The sequence below is a fragment of the Euleptes europaea genome, chromosome 3 (genome assembly GCF_029931775.1).
Source record: "Euleptes europaea isolate rEulEur1 chromosome 3, rEulEur1.hap1, whole genome shotgun sequence".
NCBI lineage: Eukaryota > Metazoa > Chordata > Lepidosauria > Squamata > Sphaerodactylidae > Euleptes > Euleptes europaea.
In genome coordinates, this window is record NC_079314.1 from 37,342,857 (window position 1) to 37,370,276 (window position 27,420).

Sequence of the window (27,420 nt, forward strand, 5' to 3'; positions counted from 1 at the left end):
GAGAAGTCTCCCCCCACACACACCAGGGGCCATGGCTCATTGGCAGAGCATCTGCATTGCATGCAGAATGTCCCAGGTTCAATCCCTGGCATCAGGTAGCCGGTAATGAAAGACCGCTGCCTGAGACCCTGGAGTGCTGCTGCCAATCAGAATAGATAATACTGATCTTGATGGAACAGTGGTGGGAGTAGTGTAAGGCAGCTTCATGTATTCAAACAAACAACAGAGCTGGACATTTCAACAACTGTCTTTAAACTGAAAACATAACTGTAATTTGCTTTGCAAGCCAAACTAGCTGAAAATCAGGGCACAAATAAATACGATAGGTTGATAGCAGTATTTAGGCTGCTGTCCTTGGTACAAAAGCAGGGGTGTTTGTATGCTCATCTTTCAAACATTGAAGGGTATGTGTTCTCATACTCCTCCAGCATTTCACAGATGAAAATAGGGACTTTCATGTGATGCCCCTGTTTTCATATTTGGGACAGCTGCCTGTGTCCATCACTGACCCATCTTCCCTATTCTTGGTATGCTAAATTAATTTAACCTCTTCTTTTCACATTGTGGGCCTGATCCAAATTTCCCCATGGCTGAAAAATCACCCTTGGGGCAGACCTTCCTTCTGGGTTGACCCCAACTTGTCTTCTAGTTGATGCTATAGAATTCTGGTTAACAAAAAGTTATATCCTCCTTAGCTGGACAGGAGATTGCCAGCTGACGCACATCACCCCTTCCATTCTTTCCAGAGTACTGCGACTGATGCAGGTGTGTACCTTGGTGGCTGGCCTGGGTATGATGATCAAGGTGATCCTGAAGTCCATTCCTGACATGCTGAACATCATGGTCCTGCTTTTTTCCATTATGCTGGTGAGATGCTCTCATCCAATTACTCTAAACTAGGGTTGGGGCTGTGGCTTCGTGGTCAAGCATCTGCTTTGCATGCAGAGGGTCTCGGGTTCAGTCCCTGGCATCTCCAGTTTAAAAGCTTGTAGGTGATGTCCAGAGACCTTGACCTAAGACCCTGCAGAGCCGCTGCTAGTGTTAATATACAATACAGACCTTGACAGACCAAGGGTCTGATTCACCAGAAGGGAGCTTGATGTGTTCACGTATGTGTGCTCAACAGAAATGCTTCAAACACACTTGCTGTTCTTTATCTTCCATCTTCTCGTCTACCGTACATTTCTAGTTCTCACACCTATAGCTTCTTCCTCCCCTCCAGTGTCGTATGGAGCAAAGTCAGAACATAACTGATAATGTGGTCTCACTACAGGGCATTAGTCTTTTCCTTGTTGAATCCCAAAGCTTTTCCAAAATTCTGATACTCAAATACTGCAATCACACATATGAATCCATCTCTTGAGGAATATGCATGTGTGAACGGGCCATCACACTTTTAACCCTAGACTGGACAACAACAAAACCCTTTACTAATCTGTGTGTGTGTGGGGGGGGGGGGGTCAAATAGATCCCAAAGTAAGTTGTAGATATAAAAAAAGAACACTTTGGGTGTTTCATTTAATGTGACGACAGTTGCCAAAGGGGAGAAAATGTATAAGTTACACAGTATTTCCTTTTGGCAATACAAGAATGGTACAGCAGCAAAGACACCAAGGAGAAAATACATGTGAAAACAGAATGTTCTTGATTTCACCCTAGATGCCAATTTCAGTTTTCCTTCCAGTGTCGTTGGGGGTGAAAATGATCCCAGTCTTTGCACTCCAATTTACAAAGGGAACATGAAATGCCACAGGGCAATTGATGTCATCAAAGCTGAGGAATATATGGAGTATAAGATTGTAGAAGATAACATAGGCAGGATAATGCTGCTGCAGTTGCCTTGTTTGTGGGCTTCCTAGAAGCACCTGGTTGGCCACTGTGAGAACAGACTGCTGGACTTGATGTTCCTTGGTCTGATCCAGCATGGCCTTTTTTATGTTCTTAAGATTAGAAACCAAATTTTCTCAAAGCTTCCCCCCTTTCTCAGGGTTAATTAATGGTCTCCTGTGGTTTTATTTGCTGGAACTGATAGTGTCAAACTAAACATAACTTTTGAGATTGGATCCCCTGGTGAGTCTTACAGTCTTTCAAAGCAGATGAGGGGAAATAATTTGGATTGCAGCCATGCTTCTAGAGTAGTCTACAGATTGGTAAATCTTGGACCCCCTAAACTACTGCTAGCCTTAATGGGAGAAAAAGACATGTATTTGAATCATACTTGTCTTATCTATGCCATCCTTATGCAAAACCATGGTTTAATTTAACTACGGTTAACACAATTGTATGAATGCAGGCACTCCACTAACCGTGGTCAGTAGGGGTATATCAATCAAGGCTCTTATTTATTAACCACATTAACTCTGGTTTCATGCAATATATGAGTGCAGATATCTGGGCTTGATCCTGGCTTGTGCCCTGGTGACACCCTCCCAGGTGACAGACAGAAGTCACAGAAACTAGAATTTGGTTGAGGCAAATGAGAATTCGAGGGATTGTTTGTGAAATGAATCCCAGTTTCACAAAGTAACTGTAGGTAAAATAAACCAGGTTTTCACACAACCTCTCGACTCTCTTGCAGATCTTCTCTGTGTTTGGTGTGACGCTCTTTGGAAGTCTTGTCCCGGTGCATTTTGGGAATTTGGGGACTGCCTTGTACACGCTTTTCGTCTGCATAACGCAGGATGGGTGGATTATAATTTATGATGCCTTTGAGTGAGTAAGCCTCTTCCCTTCTCTAGCGAACACAACCAAGTTTCACTAGCGGTCCAGTTCAAACAGGAGTGTGTGCCTCTCTCCGGCTGCCAGTTGGGATGTTATGGACTATTTTGCCTTAAAAATACCAATTTCACTTTCCCCATGTGTGAATCAAACTATGTGCAGTTTTGCATACTGTATCTCAGAGCCAGGAAAACTGCAGCCAAGGGCAGCCCAGATGGTCAAGATGTGGGAGAACTTTTCCTATAAAGAAAGGCTAAAGAGGCTGGGGCTTCAGTTTTGAAAAAAAAATATAACGGGGGGGGGGCATGATCTATGAAATTACGCCTGGGTAAATGTATACGAGGGAAGGTAGCATGATATAGCCCGATCTCATCAGATCTCGGAAGCTAAGCAGGGTCATCCCTGGTTAGTACTTGGATGGGAGACCACCAAAGGAATACCAGGGTCGCTATGCAGAGAAAGGCAATGGCAAACCACCTCTGTTAGTCTCTTGCCTTGAAAAACACATAAGGGGTCGCCATAACTTGGCTGCGACTTGACGGCACTTTACACACACAAATGGATACAGAAAGTTTTGTCTGCCTTCTCCCATAATACTAGAACTTGGGCGGCATCCAATGAAGTCGATCGGTTATGGATTCAGGACCGACAGAAGCGACTTCTTCACTCAATGAATAATTGTACTGTGGAATTCACTGGCAGAGAACATAGTGATGACGTAGCTGGTTTTAAAAGGGGATCTGACAGATTCCTGGCGGAAAAATATATCAGTGGCTACTAGCCTTAGTGACTGAAGATCTCCGCCATGTCTAAAATCAGTCAGTGCCATCAGGGGAGACATTGGTCTCTATTGGCCTCTTAGTTGGCCCTCCAGGGCAACTGGATGTAGCGTGTTGGCCTCGGTGGACCACTGGTCTTACCCAGCAGACCTGCTCCCAGGTTCTAAGGAATGCTTCATTTTTGTATCACTTTTTGTTCCCTGACTGTGAATCTTCCTTGTGAAAAGTACACCAGTTTAAAAAGTTGACTTGGTGCCAATGGTGTATAAAAGGCATCAGGGGCCGTTCTAATCTCATAGACCCGTTACTTGCTGATAGGGACTGGTTACCTACCAAATCTCAGGTGTCCCACCTCATGACCACACAGGATCCAATCATTATTGACTCGGTGGCAAGGTTTTTTCAGCTTGCAATTAGAGAATGTGATTGTTACTCTGCACCTTATAACGGTTAAGTCAAGATTGAATAACCAAGTAACCAGTTTAGTGGGATTTGTATGTTCTTATAAAAATTATTTTATAGTAAATTTTATCATATGATATCTGCATGCCCTTATATCATGATTTTACTGTGAACTTCACTGTACGATTTCCCTTTTAATGCCAATAAAGGCTTTCGTATTAGTATTTGTATTCGTAAAAAAGGCATATAGTTGGAGGATGGGCGATTCAAAAATGTGCTTCGGATAGGACGCGCAATGGAGTAGGGCTGTGGTGTTGCTTGTAAACCCCTCCTCTCTTTCCTTTCCAGCGACGAAGGCATGGCCCTGAAGATCGGAGGGGCTCTCTACTTCTTCATCTTCATCACCTGCGGGGCCTTCATCTGTGCAAATCTGCTTGTGGCTGTGGTGACAACAAACCTGGAGCAGTCAGTCACTGCCTACAATGAGGAACGGCAGTCGCAGTCTCTGGCCCAGACGGAGGCAGTGTCTTCTGGGCTGGATGTGAGTCTTTAATGCACAAGGACTGAGAAAAGAAGCCGGGTGGGAGACAAGGGGTGACCCTGCATCTTTTCCCATGTAAGAAAAAAAGCAGGTGCAGAGGAGGGATATTTTGGGCAGACAGAATGGTCGAAAAGCAGCACGGGGATATTTGGAGCAGGAAAATGACTGATAGGGAATGGGGAGGGGACTTCTTCATCTTCTGCCAGCGTGGTGTAGTGGTTAAGAGCAATGGTTTGGAGCGGTGGAGTCTGATCTGGAGAATGGGGTTTGATTCCCCCACTCCTCCACAGGAGTGGTGTAGGCTAATCTGGTGAACTGGATTTGTTTCCCTAATTCGATGAGGGCATCTCACCAGCATGATGGAAAGGTGATTGTAAGCCAGTTTGATTCTCCCTTAAATAGTAGAGAAAGTCAGCATATAAAAACAAGCTCTTCTTCCCTTCTTCTTCATCTTCATCACCTGCGTCTGTGCAAATCTGCTTTTGCCAAATTGCTGGTAGAGAAAGTGGGACCCCTGCTCCTTACAGGCTTTTCTCTTGATCTCCAAGTAGCAGCTTCACATTTAAAGCAAACAACAGCCGGGTACTACATGTGATGTTTCACTAGCTGGTTTCAGTATCACAGTTCTCAGTGCCAAAAATCCAGTTAAAACAAAACAAAACAAAAATTCAACATTTTAAAAATTCAAAAGACTTGAAAATACTTTGTTAATTTAAAAAAATTGCTTTTAATACTTGAAATGCTTCAAAATACTCACTTTTAAGCCATCACAAATGGTTTGGTGACTTAAACTTCTCTGATGAGAAACCCAAAGACAAACAGGGAGGACACAACAAAACTAAGTTAATGGCTATCTTTGCCAGAGAGCTGACAACAGGGTTAAGTGCGAAGGGTACAGCTCAGTAAGAAAGCACTTGATTTGAATGACGAAGTTCTGTCTCTCTATCCATCTGTCTAGATTGTTTTTCTTCTGCCCTTCCTCTAAGGAGCTCAGGATGGCGTGCATGGTTCAGAATCAGGTTTATTAGTACGGCATATGCCAGTAAAAAATGTGTATCATCTATGTTTGAGATAAATGGTCACATATATTTTAGAAAGACAATACTTGGTTAAAGTTCTTGACTAATATTTAATTAAGTAAAATTCACTAAATATTTAAAAAAAATTAAAAAATTAAACTAGTTGCCATGACCCAATTTTAAGTGGTGGACTATGCCACTGCACAGAATTTAGCTACCTGTTTTACCAACTGAGCATTTCCTTCCCAAAGGAGTCTCTTAGGCCAACTATTCATGGTGATTTGCCACGCTTTCCAGGCTAGTTTTTAATTATTCATGACTGATTCGGGTTTGAGCACAAAATTCGCTTTATCCCTGCATTATCTGAAACCTGTTTTGCCGCGAACCTGGATTCTGCACCGCCTTCAACGTGCACTTTTCCCATGAAAAACTCCCTGGATTTGGATCACTTCTCCCCACCCATGCCGGCAAACGTCTCCTCCCTCTCCCATGACTCCCCACCCAGGTGAACAGCGATTAGACAAGTGTTTTCCATCTGGAACCCCACCCCCTTTCCCACCCTTTGTGCTGCCGTGTTTCACACCAAGACTCTCCCTGGGTCGCCATTTCTTGATGGTGACTACAGTGCATGGAGGCGGGCTTAGACCTCCTCCGCTTCTGTTTTCCTGACATGAAATGGCCCTGAAGAGCCACTCTTTGCCCTGTTGAGGACAGATCCCAATGATAGGCTCTCATGTAGCGGAGACAGCTGCATCTACAAGAGCCGCAGAGTAGCTAGTACAGAGCTAGATGGACCAATGGTGCAGTGGTGAGAGTGTCAGATAAGGATTTGGGAGACCCAGGTTTAAATCCTCCCCCTGCCATGGAAGCTTGCTGGGTGACCCTGGGCCAGTGACTCTGTCTCTCAGCCTAACTTTCTTCACAGGGGTGTTGTGGTGATAGAAGTACGGAGGATGGGGGAATGATGCTGTAAGTCATTAAGGGTCCCCACTGGAAGAAAAGTGTGGTATAAATTAATTAATTTCAATAAGGCAGCTATTTACAAATGCCATGTAGGCATTCCACTAGCCAGGCTTGCCATCTGATAATATGTGTGTGTGTGTGTCTTGGGATACCGAGGTAAACAAAATGGCACTAATTTGAGCAGGGCCTGCAAAAATCTGCCCTTTCCTGGCCACTGCGGAGGCACTGCTCGCTGTCCCAAAAGAGTGGATCAAACTTGCTTCGGAGAAGGCCTCTGCAGCATAGGGAGAAACCAGAGAATGTGGGTGGTTAGGGAACAGTGTTGTGTGGATGCTCCGGGGCGGGGGGAAACTCTCCACCAGCTTAGACATGAAATGGAAGCAAAAGCTCTGTGTGGAAGCCGCCACATTTTAGGCATAGACAGATTCCCGACATGGACTGAAAACAGAGTGCAGTTGTGTGAGTTGGGTATAGCAGTGGTTCCCAAAGTGGGCAGTACCACCCCCCGGGAGTGGGGGGATTATCTAGGGGGCACTAAGAGGCCAGAGGGCAGCAGGGGTCGCTAGAGGTGGGCCCCTTCAGCTGTGTTGTTCACTAATTTACAATAGATCAAGCTATGGCACCGTGATGGCAAATTTGGTGGAAACTATCAGAACTTGTTTCCTGACTTTGAAGTGCTGGTACCACTGGATCAAGTTCATCAGTTTTGTTGAATACATTTCAACTAAAAAGTTTTAATTTGAATAGATGTGCAATTAATTGTTACTGTTTTGAAATTTTATTATTATCTACTTTAGTGAGTCACGCAAATCCCTATTTTGAATAATGCTTTTTATAGTTTAGGGTAGGGGGCGCTGGGGTTGAGTTTGTGGAACCAAGGGGGGGGGTGTCCCGAAAAGTTTGGGAACCACTGGGGTACAGGATCAGTGGAGGGCCACAAACAGGGACCTAACTCTCTCCATTTCGACCAGGATGGCACAGATGACGATGCCCTTCCGCCTCTGCCGCCGATGCACTTGAAAGAAGTCATGCATGCCACAACCATGGCCCATTGCCAGGATCTGCTCAGCTACGGTAACTTGGGTAATCTGAACGATTCCACCTGTGACGATCTCTGCACCGTCCTGGAGGCGATCCACGAGAACCTAAAGGAATACCGGGAGATCCGGGATGAGCTCAATATGTAAGTCAGGCCAACATCCTTGGTTGGTCTCCTTTTGAGTGAGAGGATGCAAAATATTAAAATCTGTCCTGATCCCACCTTCAAAACTCGAGAGAGAGAAAATGGGGGATTATGGATGAGGACAGGGGTCTCTTTCAGGAATATCTGGGTATTTAAAAAATGTTTATTTTTACGTTAGATATTTATACCCCGCTTTTCTTCACAATAGGGACCCAAAGTAGCTTACATTGTTCTCCTCCACTTTATCCTCACAATAAACCTGTGAGGTGGGTTAGGCTGAAAGCGTATAACTGGCCAAAGGTCACCCAGTGAGCTTCCATGGCAGAGAGAGGGTCTGAACCGGGGTCTCCCAGATCCTAGTCTGACACTCAGACCACTATGGAGTGCTGGCTTGGTCACATGCAACATCTTCGTTGGAAGCCCTTTTGTGTCTCAGGGGTCCCAGGAAAGTAGGGGAAGGGATGTTCCAACTGGACTCTCTCGGGCCTTCGCTGTCTCTTCAAGAGCTGATGACATGAACCTTCTGGCCTGGGCTTCCTATCCCTCACCTTTCCCTGAGGATGTAGAGAGCTTTCAGTAGCCCTTGGGAAGCTGTGGAAGGGAGGAGCCGTGGCTCAGTGGTAGAGCATCTGCTTGGCATGCAGAAGGTCCCAGGTTCAATCCCCAGCATCTCCAGTTAAAGAGACTAGGCAGATAGGTGACGTGAAAGACCTCTGCCTGAGACCCTGGAGAGGTGCTGCCGGTGTGAGTAGATAATACTAACTTTGATGGACCAAGGGTCTGATTCAGTATAAGGCAGCTTCATGTGTGCCTTGACCTTTGCAGAAGATCCCAGGTTCAATCCCTGGCATCTCCAGTTAAAGGGACTAGGCAAGTAGATGAGGTGAATAAACCTCTGCCTGGGACCCTGGAGAGCCACTGCCAGTCTAAGTAGACAATACTAACTTTGATGGACGAAGGGTCTGATTCAGTATAAGGCAACTTCATGTGTGCCTTTACCTTTGCAGAAGGTCCCAGGTTCAATCCCCGGCAACTCCAGTTAAAGGGACTAGGCAAGTACGTGATGTGGATAGACCTCAGCCTGAGACCCTGGAGAGCCACCGCCAGTCTGAGTAGACATTACTGACTTTGATGGCCAAGGATCTGATTCAGTATAAGGCAGCTTCATGTGTTCATATGATCCCCTCAGCTTAATGACTGCAGGTCCTCAGGAGTTTATGGAATGAGGGACTGCAGCTGAGTGGTGGAGCATCTGCTTTGCATGCAGAAGATCCCAGGTTCAGTTCCTAGTGTCTTCTGCTGTAAGGATCAAGTAACAGGAGATGTGAAAGACCCATGGCCTGAGACCCTGTAGAGCCACTGCCAGTCTGAGTAGATGATCCTGACCTTGATAGACCAAGGGTCTGAGTCAGTAGAAGGTGGCTTTATATATGTACCCTGGTTTGGGCTTCTCCGGTACTATACAGACTCTAATCTGGTGAAACGGGTTGGTTTCCCCACTCCTGCTGGGTGACCTTGGGCTAGTCACAGTTCTCTCAGAACTCTCTCAGTCCCACCTACCTCACAAGGTGTCTGTTGTGGGGAGGGAAAGGGAAGGCAATTGTAAGCCACTTTGAGACTCCTTAAAGGCAGAGAAAATTGGGGTATAAAAACCAGCTCTTCTTCTTCTTTCATGAGTCAAAACTCACTTCATCAGATGTCTGAAGTGTGCATCCTTAGCAGAAATATTTATAATAAAAGCTGCAGTATTTCTGCCATGGGTGTACATTTCATACATCAGATGAAGTGAGCTCTGATCCACAAAAGTTTATGCTGGGATGAATGTGGTTAGTCTCTAAGGTGCCCTTGGACTCCTGCTTTATTTTGTGGCTACCCACCTGGGAGTATCAGAAAGTGTAAAGGATAATTTCAGATGGCAGAGGAAATCCTTTGCAAAATAGATTCTGGAGGGGCATTCTTATTAGTTTGCATCAGCAAAACAGAAGAGACCCTTGTGGCCCTTAAAAACAAACAGATGAATAGCATATGCATTCATAGGAGATCACTCTCACATGCTACACAAAACTTTGAAATGCTGAGGCTTTCCTTTAACAGTCTCGTTTTAGCTTCCCCAGTGTGGAAATGCTGAAGCTGCTCATAGTCTTGGGAAATTAGTTCTTGATGGAAGAAGTAGTTGTTGGAGAAAGTCTCCAGCTTCCTTGACTTTGACCCTCACAGAATAATCGACGAAGTGAGAGCCATAAAGTTCAATATCGAGCAGGAGCAAGAGATAGTTCTACGGAATATCCGCGGGGCCAGCATCCCAGAGAACGTTCTTGCAACCGATGTCATGCAAGGAAGGGCCGGCGACATCCTGTCTGCACTGTCAGAACTGGAAAAGGTACCGCCGCTTCATTGGGAATCTTGCAAAGTGGGATGGGGCCATTTCCTTGTGGGTATAAAATCCGTATCACTCCACGGCAGCTGGTCTTGTGACCCATCTGAAAGCAGTTGCACATTCTTCCTGGAGTCTCAGTGCATCCCTGCTTTCATCTTCCTTTGGCAGTCAAACACAATTGAAGCAGAGTACCAGAAAGGAGCGATACAATCGGCGGCCTTGAGAGCGCGGAGGCAGTCGATGCTAACAGTATGTAGAACGGTCTCTTGTCCGACTCGGTCCTCATCCATGTAGTCATCCCCACACGTTGCCTTGCAAATTGCAAGTTGTGCAGTAGGGTCATACAGCTCCCATTTGCCCACCTCAATGCTTAGAACACGTGACCTCGCTTTGACGTGGGATCACGTGCACCAAAGGTGAACCCTGTCATCCAGAGGTTAGCAACCTTTTCTGATTAAAGAGCCAAATTACACCAAAATTCAGAGGGAGAGATCAGCAAAGGCCCACTATAAGAAAGGTCATTTGCATAACTGAAAGTATACAATATAGCATGAGATGTGTAATTGACATGACATGCAACTGACATGTGAATTCATAGTCCCTAGAGTTTCCTCAGACTGAACACTGGTTGTTGCGAGTCTTTGATTAGGAAGTAGCCTCATAATAAGTACCCTGCATTGTTTTTTTTAGCACACTAGCATAAATCTGTACATGGTTCCCCATGGATTCTTAGCAACTGTTCATGTCTGTCATTTCCCTTTTCTGTAAAGTTCTAATATTTTGTTTGTTTGTTTGTTTTCTTTCTAGCCGGGGGAAATTGCAGATCTGTTCCGCCTAGATAGTGTGGTAAGACTCCAGCAGGTCTGAGTTGATTGTGTGCCCTGGGCTGGCCCACCTGAGGGCTACTGTGTGATCTTGGGATGGGAACCTACAAGCTGCTCAGAAACTATTTAGACCCACTTCTCAGTAATGGCTGTAAATATTCACAATGTCACCTCCAATGCATGTATATTTCATCTTCTGTATTTAGTTGCTAGATTAATGTGGGATTTGTGAGAAACGTTTTGACAAAAAAAACCCCAAAATTGAACTCCCTGGTGGCTTGTCCAAATATTACCACCTCGTCACCTGGCCGTCCCTTCTGCCCCAAGTATCATAGAAGATGAAGCCCTGAGCAGGACTGGACACTATGGGCCACTTCCTTTGTGTCTTGACAGCAGGGCTGGCATCCAAGGTCAAGGCACTGCCAGGGCCGCTGCAGGGGTCCACTACCAAAGAGACTCTGCCCACTGCCTGCCCCGCCACTATGACAGGAGAAGAATAGAGGCCCTGTTACTTTACCACAGATGCCCCAAGGGGTGGAGGGCCTCCTCCTTCCTTCCTTGGGGAGTGTGAACGTATGCATTCTGTGGCAGCACAGAATAGCCTGCCATCCACAGTGGCACCAGACAGCTACTGCATACACACATTACTTCTTTTTCTTCATCCCTTGGCTAAGTTGGCATCTTGCCACGCGTCCTTCAAAGCCTGGAACAGGCACAGGCTGTTCCTCTTCTGCTCAAAGCAGAGACCCAGATATCCCATTATCACTCAGGTTTGATCGAAAAACCACTTCATGTTCTACCAGTCTTCCATCAAAGGAACATGGACAGTGGTCACTGTGTCATTAAGGAGGCTGGGATACAGAAATCGGCCTTATGCGAAGTTAAGACAAATCATTTCCAAGGGGTGTGTGTGTGTGTGTGTGTGTGTGTGTGTTTTAAGTGGGACCCACTTCTGAACTTACTGTGCTTTTCAGGAACCCATTGCAAAGTCACTTTTTCCTCCTCACTTTTGACAACTTTCCCTCTGTTTCTCTGCCCTGTAGATGGAAGTATCTGAAGAAGAGAGTAGAAGGAGTGATGATGGCTGGGTGAGAGCTCGAAACCCTATGCTGAAGATAGGAACACTGTGATTGCTTATTCTTAAAAACTTATTTGAATTGTTACAGTCTTGGTGTGGGGGGGGGGGCAGCCCTGTGTCAGAGAGAGGCACATGCTCAAGTTCTGGGCACAGGGGCACAGAACCCTTGCTAGTGGGCGAAGGGCCTGACTACATGATTCACTGGTCACTTATGCATAGGAGTTTTACCTGAGGTTCGTTGCTTGCTGGACCCACACTTTCCTGTTGGGATTCTATGCACTAGCAGTCTCCAAGCTCAAATCAAGAAGTATTGAGTCCCCACCCCTTGAAATGCTGCTTTGTAATTGGCTGTAGTGAGAGAAAAGCCCCCCCCCCAAACCCAGTTGGCTCATAAAAAAGCATTTTAAAAACAAAAACAAAAAAACGAAGCTATCTGAAAGGAGCAGGGGGAGAAATCCACGCCTCATTTTTAAAAGCCTTTCTTCTACTCAGAAAGAACTCAGAGGAAGCAGGAAACATTTGAATCCCCACCCCTTGACATGCTGCATTGTAATTGGCGGTAGTGCTTGCTGTGAGAGAAACCAAGCTTCCATGTCCCACGCTTTGCCTAATGCATGGGGATTTCACCCGGGCTGAGCTCAGGGGAGATGGAAGAATCAGATTAATAGAGAAACAGGAAGTCCCAGGATTTGTGAGGGCTGGCAGCGAGGTCAACTCTAATGGATGGAAAACTCATGCATGACTCAAAGGAACAACTGAGACAGACGGGGGGGTGAACGTGAGTGAAACTGCCCATGCATAAACGACCACTGTTTCTGGGTTTGCTTTGGGTCTACCTTGGGTCCTGTCAAGTACATGTGTGCTGGGAGTTTCCTATTGAAAGTTAGATTCCCATTTGCATGTGGGCCCAATTTGGATCAGGACCGCAGCACACAAGAGGGCTTCAGCAGACATAAACACCATGTAGCCCATCAGTACACCTAAGTTTGCCAGTGGGTCAAATAAAGGCTCCTTGGGGCTGTTTCCGGTTGGGGAAACAGTGCAAGGGGGAGTGTAAGCCCCCTCTCCCCACATCCCTGTCCACATCATCACCATGTGCTTGAGAATCTGAGTTCCAGAGCATACCCAGAACATACCTAGGAGAGACCTAGAAACAGGTACTTATTTATTTAACATTTTCCTATCCTGCTTTTGCCCAATTGTTGGGACTCGAAGCAGTTTATTTTTGCCTGCAGACACCTCTGGAATTCAGACATGGTGTGGTGGGTACAGCCACAAAATGGCCACAAAATGGCTGCCTCAGGAGACAGAGCCAGCCACAAAAATGGCCGTTGCAGCTTACCTTCAGTCACACAGTGAACATCCTTGTGCTGTAGCAGCAACTGCTGCCAAAAAGACATTTTTTAAAAAAAATCTGCACCATCAATCAAATCTCCAATCGCCAGTCAGAATTCTTGCTGGGTAAAAGCCCCACCTGGCCCCACCTACTTGGCAGGCACCAGGAAAGGTGTTGGCAGGCACTAGGGCACCCATGGTCACTACACTGGGGACCCCTGGATTATATCTTTAAAACCAACGTAGTATTAGCAAGCTCCTGAAATAGGGTTGCCAGCCAGAGGAAGCCAAAAGCCAATGCAAGTGATGGGCAACGTAACCAGCGTCGCTACATCAGTCAAGACAGCAACAGAGAAAATGCACCCCTACCATATAGGGAGCAGATCAGCAATTCTCTCTGGTTCCTCTTAACCCTGCCGGCACCAACCCCAAAGAGGATGTGTACATCTCAGAGAAAGAGAGGAGGAGGATATGGCAACATAGTGGGGTGGGGGAGAGTACTGGAGGGTATCCTTCCCAGGATTCCCTCGAAACCTGATGCTGGCCCACTGCTAATGACAAGGACCCTCTCAAATGCTTTTGTTCTGCCAGTCAGGGTGCCCAGTACATCTGCACATGGGAAAACCAGTTTATTAACAGTGGGAGTGATTTTGGGAGTAGTGGTTAAGAGTGGTGGTTGGGAGTAGTGGACTCTAATCTGGAGAACCTGGTTTGATTCCCCACTCCTCCACATGAGCTGCGGAGGCTAATCTGGTGAACTGGGTGGGTTTCCCCACTCCTACACATAAGGCCAGCTGGGAGACCTTGGGCTAGTCACAGCTCTCTCAGCTCCACCTACCTCACAGGGTGTCTGTTGAGTGGAGGGGGAGGAGAAGGTGATTGTAAGCTGGTTTGATTCTTCCTTAAGTGGTAGAGAAAGTCGTCATATAAAAACCAGCTCTTCTATGTTAAAAAAAGAAACTGCAGACGGGTTTGACTGGGGAAATTATGCCACATCAGTATTTCTGAACCAAACAATGCTTTCTTTTTTAGAATGAGCAGCTTCCTCGGAAAACGAAAGAGTGATAAGTGAAACAGCCCTTAAAGTAGGGGCATCGATAACATATCATGAGAGAGCAGCATCCATGCACAGAATGCCCAGAGTAGGAGGCAGATGGAGTGCGCCAGGAGAGGCAGGTTCTGACGGGACCCTGCGAGGATGGCATCGTGGGTAGAACAGTCTTCTAGATGGAGAGATACCCCCCAGAAACCATGCATTGGCACCTCCCAAAGTATGGACCGCGGGAGGAAAATGGTCCTTATCTAGGAAAGGAAGAGATTTCACTGTCCTGGGGAAAGATGTCCCTGCAATTGAAGCAACTTTTCTGGAAGGAACTCCCCTTGGTAGAGATGACAGGAGCAGCAGTCACAGCTGGAGTTCTTGCTGAGGCTGCGAGAGGCTACATTTTGGCTCTAAGAAGGGAAGAGTAGAAATTATCCCCAAGAAGTCCAATACATCCGTTGGCTGGCATCTAATGTTGACTCCAGGAAGGTCACGCAGGACCTGATTGTGGCCAAAAAGGAATCCGGGAAAGTATCTTGCCTTTTCTCAGCGGTCATAGCCAGGTTCTTGGCCTGCCACGTGCTCATGTTGTATCAGACGAACGCTCCGAGGGACCGTTTCACTGCCTTCTCTTCCCAAAGCCACAAGATGCATCACCACACTGCACTAGCATTTCCCGCCCCACCTGGGATCGCTCCGCATGCAGAGACAAGATCCCTTTCCTTCTGTTTTGCCAGATTTAGGACCTACCTAGTTTGGTGGTGGTGGTGGAAAGTGAGTGTGCCTTTTAAAAAATGAATAGTGCCTGGAGAACTTTTGTGACTGAACGAGAAAAAAATGGTGCTTTGTGGGGAGGACAAAAAAAAAAGTTGGATGCAGCAATGATGGCCAACTTCCAGAATTGTGCTGGCTTGAGATTCAGAATATAATAATGATGTGTGCATTCAGAAGATCTCTCCTTTTTGTCTTCTGCCGTCTCGTGATTCTGCCCGCCGGTCCTAGCTGGCCGTTTGTCATTGACATACAAATGGGAATGAAAAGGTAGAAGATCCTCCACTGAGGACTTCAATTTATCCTAAGCACCCTTGTTAGGGCTGCAGTATGTGTTACTTGTTGCCTACGCAGTAGTAATTCCCATGGAGAAAATCGCAGGTACCCTGTGTGTAGGGGCCGTGTATGGTAATCACCGGGGGTATACATGTCCTCTGTCTGGGCAACAAGAATTCTATCCTTTTTTAAGACCCAGTGAACCCTTTCCCCTGATTCACTTCATAGCAGTTGCTTCAACCTGAAAGTTTAGCTCTGCATTTCCCCCCACACCACAGTGGTCAGGGGTGGGGGGTCCTGCATAGCACTCCTTGACCTGACAGGTTTCCCCTGGCTCCGCTGCAGGCTTTCCCCAACCTGCTTTGGAATAATCTTTTTTGAAAGACCATGCCAAAGCAGGTTTGGAGATGAGGAGGGGGCCATGGCTCAGAGGTAGAGCATTTGCTTGGCATGCGGAAGGTCCCAGGTTCAGTCCCTGGCATCTCCAGTTAAAAGGCCCAGGCAGTAGGTGCTCTGAAAGACCTCTGCCTGAGACCCTGGAGAGCCGCTGCCAGTCTGAGTAGACAATATTGACTCCAATGGACCAAGGGTCCAGTTCAGTATAAGGCCGCTTCATGTGTTCATGTGTGTGTTCATGGGCCGGTGTACTTTGGAGATGGGGCAATGCCCTTCCCTGCCCACATCTGGCACCAGTTCCCTTCATGCCATCCCTTCCCTCCCTCCCTCCCTCCACTGATGGGCTTTTTGATTTTTTAAAACTCATTACTAGCCAGAGTGCTTTATACCATTTTTTAAAAAATTGGTAGCATGTATACAGCTGAGGGGGGAATTGGGGGGCAAATACTGCGAGCAATACCCCTGTGTGGAAATTTGTCACCACTGTGAATGCCTCTGCATTTGCAGCGGCAATAAGAGCGTGATGGGGATTTGTCCCCATGAGGAAGGAACCAGAACCATGTGTGACACCACAGAAGGAATCTGTAAAGTGGGGACAGGAAGTGGTGGAAGGCAGCGGAGGAGGGGTTGGAGCGTATCTGATGGAAGGGGAAGGAGGCAGGAAGCGTAATAAGAGAACGGAGAACAAGAGCAGAGAAGGTAATACTGGACGGAGCAGGGAAACGGGAAGTCATGCAAAGTAGGGTTGGGAGTGTAGTTGGCTGGGGATCTGAGTTCAGATTCCCCGTGTACAGTTCGGCATCAAAAAGCAACCTTGGGCAGGGGGCCCTTACTATGGATAAGAATGCTGTGCTAAGGGAAGAGCTGTGTCAGCTCCCTAGTCAAACTGAGCTACCCCTTCCTCCCCATTCATTCCCATACATCCTGGAAAGTACATATCACTTTTGCCATTCAGTTGGAGGAGAGTCAATGAAGTGTTTCTGATAAAAGGCTTCTCTTGAACCAAAGAGCCTGTGCAGGCCATCGATAGAGTCAGTCTCGGTCCATAATTAAATGGTGGCCTTAGGAACATTTCTGGCTGGTGGAGTGGAAGAAAGACTGGCCATGGGACCCCTTTCCTCCCCCCTGTACCTTTACAATAATCAATACATGTACAAGTTGTGCTAGAAAGATTAGAAGGCACTTTTAGTGTTGCTTGTTCAAAGTTCTTACATATATTTTGATGTCTATTTATACTAATATCATATAATTAATTCTGAACCATGCCAGGGTTTGGATCAATAAATATGCAAAATGGGGCTGGGGACAGATGGGAGGATTTTCTACACACCTGAACAAAGTCCCAGGTTTGCAGAAACATCTGAACTCTAAAAAATATATGTTGGGGATACTAAAATCCCCCAAAATAATAACTCCTGTAGCTTTAAGAATGCCCACTGACCGCTCAGTGGCCATTTGGTTGCTAATCAACCACAACAATATTGCTGAGCCTTCCAAGCCGTGGGTTTCTGTAACTTGGAGGACAAAATAGCCCTGGAAAAGGACCTGTTCCCTTCCTCTTTCATGTTCCCTGATAAAGAAGGATTTGCCAGGGACAGGCTCAGTAGCAACCACCAGAGACTTACTGCCCACACAAATTGGGTCTGGCCTAGTGATGGCCACACAATTAAAGCCAGCCTGGTCTGTTGGCAGCAGCAAACACTACACAGTTGGGCCCAGCCTGGCCTTGGACATCATGAAACTGGGCCCAGCCTGGCCTGGTGTTGGCTGCACCAGACACTACACATGGGCCCAGCCCAGCCTGGTGTCAGTGGCCACCATACAACTCAGCCAGACTTTTTCCAGGGAGATGCTGCTGGGGGGGGGTTGTAACATGAGGGATGGAGATAAAGGTAGATTGGCTGGTGGGTGGGAAGGAAATAAGGAAGCAGGAAAAGGGGAGAAGGTGTTGCCCAAATGGCTCTTGTGCCTGGCGTGTGTATTACTCCCAATTTATACAACCAGTTGGACTCCCAGAGATAGAGAAAAATATTTATTTTTAAAAATTGCTTTATTCAAATGAAGATGAAGTCAGGGTTTTAAACACCAGAATTCCAACGCGCACACACCCTCTTTGGTCTTTAATACAACGTTCACAAAGAGGATCACATGTTTACCAAGACTTTTACCCATATTTGCTTATCTATTATAAACACACACATACATCCTTATGTCCATGGGCAAGATCATGCATTTTACAGATGATTTTGATCTAACAATAAGCAGTTATGCTGTTTGTGTGCAATTTGCCCCTCCCCTTTCAGCAAGTTCCAACTAGTGTCTAATGCATTATGTGTCTTCTCAAGGCAACCACATTCTTTGCAGCTTGCTAGACTTTGATAAACCAGCACATTCTTTTTCTTGAAACAAAGAACAAAGGGCAAAGTAATGAAATTTCTCTAGTTTAGCCTCTAATCCCAAGATGGCTGTACTCTGGCCTCTCCTCTGGCCTCCTTACTACAAGAGTATAGGGACTGCCAGGGATGATAAAAAGTCAGAGGAATGAGATGCCCCCTGCAATTCTTTGCGGGCCCTCTGCTTGTAAATATGTATTTCTATTTTGAGATTTCTGACACAAAAATGTTGTGCACAGAACCAGCCAGTAGGGGGTGCTGGTGTCATTCTAGTCAGAGAACAGCCAGCTGACATTAAACAATGTTTTTAGTTAAATGATTAAGTATGATGTTCATATAGTTTATTTAATATTTACAAGTGGAGTGATGAGATTGGGACAATCCTGTAATTTGTTTTATTAGACCTATAAAAATGTTATTTTGCTATCTTGCCAATTTTCCATGAAGAATCTTAGACTCTTTGCGGAATCTTCAAATGTCTTTTTCTGTGATAAGGAAAAACCCAGGTATATGGGGCGCCACTGTATCTTTCTTGAGTAAGACTCAAAATTCAATTTTTCACTCCTTTTAATTAATTAAGTGTGTTACTGCACTTCTGCATATTGCATTTTTATCCTGTCCACCTTCTAAGGCTCTCAGTGGAGTATACAGGGGTTCTCCTCTCCCCCATTTCATCCTCACAACAACCCTGTGAAGTAGATGGGTGTTATTGGGGACTGCCTAAGCTTCATGGGCCATTGAGGATTTGAACCATGATCTTCGCTGGACGCTCTAACTACAAGAGCTCTCACACCAGAAGTTGCTTTACAATAAAGCCGTGGCTTGGGATAGAATATCTACTTTGCAAGCAGAAGGTCCTAGGTTTGATCCCCAGCATCTCCAGTTATAAGAAAAGGATCAGATAATAGATGGTGTGAAAGATCTCTGCCTGTGACCCTGGAGAATGGCTGCTAGCCACTCCAAAAGACCATCGGGCAGATGTGGTAGAAAGCAGCTTCAAGCAAGCCATGCCACTGCTCTATTGAGCTCAGAATTCTCTTATTCTGACTAGCAGCAGCTCTCTAGCATCTCAGGCAGAGAAAGTACCCCTGCTCTAGGAAGGAGTGGTAGCAGAAGGCTGACCAACTTTCTACATTTACAAAGGTGGTTGCTGTTACGTCTGAGCTCCTGAGCAACTGAGGACTTTTGGCTGACTTAAGTGGGAGACCCCTAAAAGAAGAAAATGGCAGAATGTGGGCTCCCAAGAAGGCAGACCAGCTCCTCTGTTGGCAGCTGCACGCACAGGCAGCGTACACAGCTGGGTTCAGAACTAAAAGTAATCTCTGAAAGATCCAGCAGTGCTCTACTTGGAACAGAACTATCCCCACTCATTTTCTGGAGCAACTAAATTTCATAGCTTCCTGGCAGAAATCTCTCATAGATTTGGACAGGCACCTAGTCATGGGTCTAATGGACTGATGGTCCCTGGACTCCAGCTAATTGCCCAACAGTGCTAGCAACTAAAGGTTGACCTGGTAGAGCAATCCAAGAGCCAAGACTTGTTTTTCTCACACTGCCTAGTCTGCCACTGGAATGCTTTATAATTGGTGAAGGTGTAGGCCTCTGAAGATCTCAATACTTTTCCTGGAAGGGAGAGTCAGCACTTTCACTGCTGGCTGCTAGAGCTCAAAGCTTCTGTTATCAGGTCAAAGAGTAAGGGTGAGTGATCTGCTTGACGCTTATCTATATGATAATACTGAAGTTGGCCAGATTAATCTCGTTAACTGGAGCTGTGAACAGGCAAGATAGATCTTTCTACAAACCTGAAAAGGACCCCTGATTTGCAGAAAAATGTGAAATTACATTGGGGGGAGGTTAAAAAAACCCAAAATGATAAAAGGAGTGCCTATAGCTTTAAGCAACAGATTCCCTCTGTGACTGTTGCTTGATATCGATAGATTCCAGGCTCGGTTCTGTCAGTAAAAGGCAGGGGGAGGGGGCAGAGCCCTTTACAGGGCTATTTTAGCATTTGAGGGAGGACTTATTGGGGCCAGGCCTGGTTAGGGTTACCAGCTCCAGGTTGGAAAATTCCTGAAGATTTTGAGGTGGAGCCTGTGGAGCTGGGTTTGGGGAAGAGAGGGGCCTCAGCTGGACATAATGCCATAGAGTCCACCCTCCAGAGCAGCCATTTTCTCTGGGGGGGCCCCCTCTGTTGTTCAGAGTTCAGTTGTAATTCTGGGAGAACTACTAGGTCTGGTGGCATCATCTGGGGGACTTGATACCATCCAACTTGCAGAACTCAGCTAAGCCTGACTGCTTGCCACTGTTCAACAGAAGCCACCCTATGAAAGCACATGAACCTGCCTTATACTGAATCAGACCCTTGGTCCATCAAAGTCAGTATTGTCTACTCAGACCGGCAGCGGCTCTCCAGGGTCTCAGGGAGAGGTCTTTCACATCACCTACTTGCCTAATCCCTTTAACTGGAGATGCCGGGGATTGAACCTGGGACCTTCTGCATGCCAAGCAGATGCTCTACAAACTGAGCCACAGCCCCTCCCCAGTGTGTAGCAGTTAGAGCTTCAGAATAGGGTCTGAGAGGCCCAGGTTCGAATTCTCAACTTGTTGTGGAAACTCACAGGGTGATTTGGACAGTCACATACTTTCAGCCTAACCTACCTCATAGGGTTGTTGTGCAGATAAAAGGGAGGAGAGGAAAATAATGTAAGCTTCTTTGGTCCCCACTATGGAGAAAGGTGGGGTAAAATGAAGTAAATAATAAATATAGCTGAAGATGGGAGGTAGAGAAAAGGTAGGTTGGTGAATGGCTGAGAAAGAGAATGATGCAGAGGAAGGGAAGAGGATATGGGGGGGGGTGCCAGGGGAAGGGGAAAAGAAAATACTATGGGGAGGGGGAAAGAGTAAAAATGAGCTGCCACCCCACAAGTCCTGGAGAGTTCCCTACTATGCAAATGGGCCTGGCCCAGTGGCAAGCATCACAAAACTGGACCACAGTTTTCCTAGACAGAGGTTGCTGGAGGCAGGGGAGAGGGAAAGCTTAAGGCAGAGGGGCAGATAAAGGTTGGTTTGCTGTAGGGTTGGAAGATAGGATTATCAACTCCAGGTTAGGAAATACCTGGACATTTGGGGGGTGAAGCCTGGGGAGGGTGGGGTTTGAAAAGGGGAGGGACCTCAGAAGGGTATAATACCACAGACTCCACCCTCCAAGGCAGCCATTTCCCCCATGGGAACTAGGGCTGCCTACCTCCAGGTGGGGGGCTGGAGAGCTCCTGGAATTACAGCTGATCTCCAGATGACAATACTTTTTCTCACAATATATGATGGTGACTAACCGCGCATTCCTGAGCTATGCCAGCGGCCAGGACGAAAGTCCTCTGGAGGCCGGTGAAGGCCTGCACCGGCGCGAGGGCCCACAGCGCCGGCATCTGGGCAGCATACGCTGGTGTTTGTGGCCCCAACACCAGTGTGAAGGCCTGGACGCTGGTCACCGGCCGCTGCCACAGCAGCGCCAGGCCAGGCCGCCGATGGAGCCTTCCACTGGTGTCCGGACACCAGCAAAGGCCACGGTGGCATCCCGGGAGGCGTTCCCGGGGTGTTACAGCACCAGCTTGGGGGCGGGGCCGCCGTCAGGCAGCCTCTTAAGCCGTTACGGCTTGGGAACACCCCTTTTTTTGGCTGAGATACGCCACCTTTTAGGTGGCAACCCTATGAGGGTTGCATGGATTTTTGGTGCTGGGCAGAGGTTTTGGCAGGGTCAAGACCTCCTTAGGAGGCAGCACTGCTGTGTTGCCTCCTAAGCCCAGTGCAGGCATTCCCCTCAGGAATGCACAGTAAATGGAACCTCCATGTTCAGAGGCAATAAACCTCAGTACCATTGGCTAGGGGAAAAGTGATGGGGGGTGGCTGATGTTATATGAAAGAGCCAGACTATGTGGTGTTTAGTGTTGGGCAAAGAACTGGGAGGCCCAGGTTCTAATCCCCGCCCTACCACAAAAACCAGTTCAGTGACCCTGGGTCAGTCACACACTCTCAGCCTAACCCATCTCACAGAGTTGATGTAAGGATAGAGTGAAAATGGGGGAAATGTTGTACACAAGAAAAGCCATGCTGGATCAGACCAAGGCCCATCAATTCTAAGCCCACAAAGAAGACAACTGCAGCAGCATTTCCTGCCTGTGTTCCTCAGCACGTAATAGGCATGCTCCTCTGATCTGTAAGCGTGGTGTAGTGGTTAAGAGAGGTGGTTTGGAGCAGTGGAGACTGATCTGGAGAACAGAGTTTGATTCCCCACTCCTCCACATGAGCAGCGGAGGCTAATCTGGTGAACCGGATTTGTTTCCCCGCTCCTACACAGGAAGCCAGCTGGGTGACCTTGGGCTAGTCACACACTCTCAGCCCCACCTACCTTACAGGGTGTCTGTTGTGGGGAGGGGAAAGTGATTGTAAGCTGGTTTGAGTCTCCCTTAAGTGTTAGAGAAAGTCGGCATATAAAAACCAACTCTTCTTCTTCTCTTATGTCCCCAATGTGGGAAAAGTGGAGCAACAATGAAATGCACTGCATGTGATATAAAATGCCTAATGAACGAAACAGAACCTTCATGTTCACAGGCAGTATACCTTAATGCTAGTAGCTAGAGGGAAAGCAATAGGAGAGGGCTGGTGCTACACACTCTCTCTGATCTCCTCCCCCTCCAGCACTGCCAAACTGGTAACTAGGGGAATGCTGCGTTGGAGGTGACATTTTTTCTCTCCCATCGTCCCCCACCCCCATCAGCGGACGACTCCAGCCAGCTGCCTTTGTTCAGCGACCGCAGATGGGGAGAAAGCATGTCGCTCTCTTCCGATCGGCCGCTTAAACGGGCTGGCGGCTCGGAAGGAAAAAGGACGCTTCCCCAAAGACGCTCATCCATCCCTCGTGGGCAAGGCGACACAGACGCACACGTGCGAACGCCGTCCCCCGTGATCTCGCCAAGGGAACTCTCGCTGCCTCTCTCCCGGCCGCTTTAAGATCCAGCCCAAAAGGCGTGCAGCCGACTCTCCCAGGGTCAACATTTGCATGGCCACGCCCATTCCCCCCGACGGGAGGGTGCAGGAGGAGAGGAGGCCCGCGCGAGCCAGGCGGAGCGCGCGAGCCGCACGCCGCTTCCCCTTTAAGAGCAGAACCTCCGGTCGCGCCCCTCTCCCTGCGAAATGTATCAAATCCGGTGGGCGGGGACGGGCTGGGGTCGCGGCGGCCAATCGGAGCGCCCGGTTTTCCGCGGGAGATCCGAATTTCGCGGCACGTAGTTTGGCGCTTAAAAAAAAAAAAGCGAGAGAAGGAGGAACGGAAAGAGAAAGGGCTGGGCAGCCATCGGGTCCTCTCTTGTCCCAATCCGGATCCATCCTTGCTCCAGCCGCCCCTGGCACTGCCCGGAAACCTTGCAGCGGGTCAGCGGGGAGCCCCAAGGAGCAGCCGGAGCCAGCATTGCAAGGCGGAGAGCTCTAGGGAAGGCAGCAGGGCCCCGATAGGATCCAGGGCCCGGGCTGGGTGCTCAGCGCCTCCCAGGGTGCTTCTCCCGAACCCTTCCTCCCCGGGGGTCTAGAGCCAAGGGGCCCCGGAGCAGGGCCGGGTTGGAGATTTCGGGGGGTGGGGGCTTTTACCCACCCACCCGGCTTTTGTCTGCCGTCCCCCGGCTGCAGTTTCCCAGCCACAAAAGCTTGGGGGAGGGGATGGTTCAAGGCGATTGGTAAAGCTGGCCTCCCAGCCCCAGCATAGAATTAATTTGGGACCGGGGGTGGGGGAGCCTTTGAAATATTTGGAATAAAAAAAGTTGGTGCTCCGGCGACATTTAAGAACCCCTGTCCTTTTTTCTTTTTGCTGTTCTTTCCTTTAAAAGAACGTGGGCAATTAAGCAGCTTGGGTGGGGGGAATTGGGGTCTGGCAGCCCTATGGCTCCTTCATTCCGAAAAAAAAGGGACTTTGGAAACTTGCTTAGATGAAAAGAGGGACGGGGCTGCGTGCGGCGATTCCTCCCCTCCGAGCCCCCTCCCCTCCCCCATTTGCCTCGTGAAAATGAATTAGGCGTTTAAAAAAGAAAATTGCATTGGGGGGGCTGATCCCTGCGTTCGCCCCTATGGCAGCTTTAAATGGCTAAGAGCCCTTTCCCCAGCACACCTCTCAAGAAGAATCCCAAATTGGTTCTGAAACCCTCTGCTCCTTCCTTGGGCACCTTTTTTAGTCGTGGCCATGCTGAGGATCCCCAAAGTAGGGCCTTCCGCCCCAGGGAGGGGGCCCCCCTCCATCGCTCCCCCGCCCCAGCAAAAGAAAGCCATCCCCGTGATCACCTCTGCAGATCTGGCAGCCTGTAATCTTAGCAGTCCGCAGATGCGGGCCCTGCCGGCGACCTATTTCACTCAGGTGTACCCCCAGACAGCTGTGGTAGCCCCCTTGCCTAGGGGCAGCTGCTTGTATGCCACCCCCCATGGACCTGAAATCAAAACCATGCGATCGGCCTCCACTGGAAAATTACCGGTAATATGTTTCATTCCCTTCTCTGTGTGTCCCCCCACCCACCCAATTCTCTTCTCAAACCATTGCTCCTCCTTTAGCATGTGTTTCATTGTGTGTTGGGTTTTGCGTGTGGTGCTTGGTTGTATCTGGAGGTGCCAAGGCCAGGTAATAGCTTCCTAGCAAAACTGTTGACTACTGTATGAAAAGCTAGGGAGGCGGTGGCTAGGGGAAGTGTAGCATGGCATGGTGTTTGTGTGTATAGATGAATCTCAATACACTGGTATGTGCAATTCTCCACTTCCCTGTACTTTTAGCCTGCAAAGCTGGTATCTGCTTCCTTTTTCAAAAAACATTGCAACAGTGATTACTGAAAATCATAAGAGATGCCATCTGTTAAAAAAAAAAAAAAGTCCAAGGAAAGAAGACCTTAACTCTAGATGGGAAGGGGGAAGAATTTTCGGGCCACGTGATTCTCTGTTGCAATGGAGCTTTGATACATTTCCCCCTGGATTTGTATCTTGGGGAGAAGGGAATACCATCTTCTCTGTCCAACCCAGTTTCTCTCCCCCCCCCCAATCCTGATTTGTGTTGGCAGAGCCTTATCTGATGCAGTAGCTCAGGCGTGTGTCTTGGCACACCTAGGCCTCACAACCCTTCTGGAAAAGGGTGTTTATTTAGAAGTGATGATTGGGGTATTCTGAAATGCAGGAATTTTGTGCTACTATGCTGAGCAAGGAGCAAAGACTGAGAGTTTTGACTCTGTGCTTGTTGAGATTAATTTTATCTGGTTGTGTTTACCAAACTATGCCTCCATGTTTAAAATTAGAATAGTATATATGAAGATACCCAGTCAGACCATGGGTTCATCCATTGTAGTGTTGTTTACTCAGGCAATGACTGTCCAGGGTCCCAAGCAAAGAAATTCTTCCCAACAGCTGTTTCCTTGGATCCTCCATGTTGGCAGGGATTACAATGGAGTGGGGCTGTGGCTCAGTGGTAGAGCATCTGTTTGGCATGCAGGAGGTCCCAGGTTCAGTCCCCGGCATCTCCAGTTAAAGGGACTAGGCAAGTAGGTGATGGGAAAGACCTCTACCTGAGATCCTGGGGAGCCGCTGCCGGTCTGAGTAGACAAGACTGACTTTGATGGACCAAGGGTCTGATTCAGTATAAGACAGGTTCATGTGTTCAAAACCTGAGACCACTACATGTACTCTACCACATGGCAATGGCTCCTGGCTATAATTTCACTAGGATACCTGGAAAGATTTCCTTTTGCAATGAATTCTTCCAGTCAGGAGGCATAGGCGTCCTGAGCATCTTGAACAGTAACTCATGCTGTGGCATGACAGGCCACCTTCAGTGAGAGTGGCTCGTTGTGTCCGTGTTGTGGGTGAACGCATGAAGCTGCCTTATACTGAATCAGACCCTTGGTCCATCAGTCAGTATTATCTACTCAGACTGGCAGTGGCTCTCCAGGGTCTCAGCTAGAGGTCTTTCACATCACCTACTTGCCTGGTCCCTTTAACTGGAGATGCCGGGGATTGAACCTGGGATCTTCTGCATGCCAAGCAGATGCTCTGCCACTGAGCCATGGTCCTTCCATGCCCCAAGCAGGCATGGTCCAGAATTGCCCAGTAGAGGCTAATTTGAAGGAGGCATACTAAATGCAGGGACTCATGAAGAGGCACAGAAGGCATTCTCCTCTTTGAATGCACCCTTTGGATTTACAGGGTCCTTTTACATAATAACATATTCCTTACGGTGCGCAATTGTGAGCTGCTGTTGTAATCTGTGCTGAGGGCATCCCGAGGACTGGGCCACCCAAAGCCTCTCTTGCATTTAGACATGGTTTTGCAATTGGCATTGCAGAATTGCTGATGCCAGGTAATATCTGCCAAGTGAATGGCCTCTGTGTCACTGCTTTGGGTGTAAAGTGGCCCTAGGTGCTTGCCTGGCAGAAAGAGCGAGGAAGGTGGGCTATAAATTAAGTAAATAAATTACCTGATACATTAGACTTGCATGGGTTTCAGATTCTTTTTTGACATGATATAGTTATGACAGAGCCCCATGGCGCAGAGTGGAAAGCTGCAGTACTGCAGTCAAAAGCTCTGCTTACGACCTGAGTTCAAGCCCGACGGAAGTCGGGTTCAGGTAGCCGGCTCAAGGTTGACTCAGTCTTCCATCCTTCTGAAGTCGGTAAAATGAGTCCCCAGCTTGCTGGGGGTAAAGTGTAGACAACTGGGGAAGGCACTGGCAAACCACCCCACAAACACAGTCTGCCTAGGAAGCGTCAGGATGTGACGTCACCCCATGGGTCAGGAATGCACGGGGGACTCCCTTTACCTTTATTTTAGTTATGGGGGAGGTGGAGGCTTGGACAGGGTTGTACCTGTTCGCATTCTGATTTCTCTGCAAGGAAGATGTATTGTGTCTCAGTTTGTGTGAGGTCTGAAATCGAAAACATCGCCTCAGTTTTGGTGATCGGCTATGGAATACACGAACTAAGAGTAGCCCTGAGCATGTGTTGAATTACCACTGCCACCCTCCACCTAGGGAGAAGTTTTTAGGGGAGGGAACTCTTCAGCACCTAGGGAGAACCCTTCTCCACCTAGGGAGAAGTTCTAGGGAAGAGAACCCTTCAGCAGGCTATCAAAAATAATGCAATGGGTGGAAGCGTAACCCCCCATTTAGCAACATGGAAAAGTGGCAAGGGCCTCTTCAACCCTGGCAGTTGCGCTCTGTGCAGCTGTCGCTCAGTGGCTGGAGTATATAGATGTCCAGGCTCAGAAGCTGGTTGTTTCTTAGAGCTGTTCTATGCGCTATGCAGGTTGGG

The 27,420-nt window shown here is 47.8% G+C and overlaps 2 protein-coding genes across 2 annotated transcripts in view; both read left to right on the forward strand.

The window, feature by feature from the left end:
• Nucleotides 1–23,060, forward strand: part of CATSPER4 (cation channel sperm associated 4) — a 32,444-nt gene extending 9,384 nt beyond the window's left edge. The window contains exons 6-13 of the mRNA XM_056846451.1: nt 747–867; nt 2,579–2,712; nt 4,248–4,422; nt 7,367–7,605; nt 9,823–9,985; nt 10,151–10,231; nt 11,850–11,894; nt 22,872–23,060. Of these exons, the coding sequence (XP_056702429.1) occupies nt 747–867; nt 2,579–2,712; nt 4,248–4,422; nt 7,367–7,605; nt 9,823–9,985; nt 10,151–10,231; nt 11,850–11,894; nt 22,872–23,060 (1,147 nt within the window). The remainder of the gene's footprint in view (nt 1–746; nt 868–2,578; nt 2,713–4,247; nt 4,423–7,366; nt 7,606–9,822; nt 9,986–10,150; nt 10,232–11,849; nt 11,895–22,871) is intronic.
• A 1,263-nt stretch (nt 23,061–24,323) lies between these two features.
• The window catches only part of E2F2 (E2F transcription factor 2), a 35,323-nt gene continuing 32,226 nt past the window's right edge, over nt 24,324–27,420 (forward strand). The window contains exon 1 of the mRNA XM_056847074.1: nt 24,324–24,608. Within this exon, the coding sequence (XP_056703052.1) occupies nt 24,324–24,608 (285 nt within the window). The remainder of the gene's footprint in view (nt 24,609–27,420) is intronic.